General features: G+C 53.9%; 1 protein-coding gene and 1 pseudogene across 1 annotated transcript in view; both read left to right on the top strand.

The window, feature by feature from the left end:
- Position 1: 1 nt before the first annotated feature.
- Positions 2 to 393, top strand: LOC100540203 (annotated as a pseudogene).
- Positions 394 to 798: 405 nt separating this feature from the next.
- The window catches only part of LOC100544693 (histone H3.3-like), a 2,573-nt gene continuing 2,375 nt past the window's right edge, over positions 799 to 996 (top strand). Inside the window, exon 1 of the mRNA XM_010712061.2 lies at positions 799 to 819. Within this exon, the coding sequence (XP_010710363.1) occupies positions 799 to 819 (21 nt within the window). The remainder of the gene's footprint in view (positions 820 to 996) is intronic.

The following is a 996-nucleotide window of genomic DNA, read 5'->3' as shown; positions in this document are numbered from 1 at the left end:
GGGCTCCAAAAAGGCGGTCACCAAGACCCAGAAGAAGGGCGACAAGAAGCGCAAGAAGAGACCGCAAGGAGAGCTACTCGATCTACGTGTACAAGGTGCTGAAGCAGGTGCACCCCGACACGGGCATCTCGTCCAAGGCCATGGGCATCATGAACTCGTTCGTCAACGACATCTTCGAGCGCATCGCCGGCGAGGCGTCGCGCCTGGCGCACTACAACAAGCGCTCGACCATCACGTCGCGGGAGATCCAGACGGCCGTGCGGCTGCTGCTGCCCGGCGAGCTGGCCAAGCACGCGGTGTCGGAGGGCACCAAGGCGGTCACCAAGTACACCAGCTCCAAGTAGAGTGGTCCTGATTCTTACTTTGAACCCAAAGGCTCTTTTCAGAGCCACCTACTCTTTCACTAAAAGAGCTAAAGTGCTGATAGTTAGGTTTTTTTTCTTTTTTTTGTATAGAACCAATACTCGTTTCAGTGGTACCGTATTTGAGTAGCTGGACATTTTATCTTTTTGAAAAAAGCAGTGTTTTCTACCTGCCAGAGAGTGCAATCTATAGTTGACTATTTTTTTTAAGGCCTCAAATAACTTTTTTACATCAATCCCTGAAGTGCGTTGAGTTCTGGGGTGATTGCTTTTTCTAGCCCCAACCACTCCTTTCCCTCCCGCCCGCAGACGCTCTACTGAAAAGCCGCAATAATAGAGGAACAGTGAAGCACAGATGCTACAGTATTATGGCGTGATTGTCCTCAAATGAGGACAGCATCACCATGAGCGTTCACTCAAACGAAATGGAAAGCAAATGGGGCAGCGCGACTGCTGCGTACAGCTCAGCGGTGCCATAGCGCCGAGCACAATGTCCCCCACGGCTCCGATCCTCAGCTCTCACCCCTTCTCCGCAGCCCCCATCGCTCCGCGTTGAAGTCCAGGGACGGGACGGGACAGGACAGAGAGAGGTGCTCGCCGGACGCGCAGCGGCCGAGGCGAGGCGGACCTGAGT

This window comes from Meleagris gallopavo, chromosome 1 (assembly GCF_000146605.3).
Source record: "Meleagris gallopavo isolate NT-WF06-2002-E0010 breed Aviagen turkey brand Nicholas breeding stock chromosome 1, Turkey_5.1, whole genome shotgun sequence".
Classification (NCBI taxonomy): Eukaryota; Metazoa; Chordata; class Aves; order Galliformes; family Phasianidae; genus Meleagris; species Meleagris gallopavo.
This window is presented reverse-complemented; position numbering and strand designations above follow the sequence as displayed.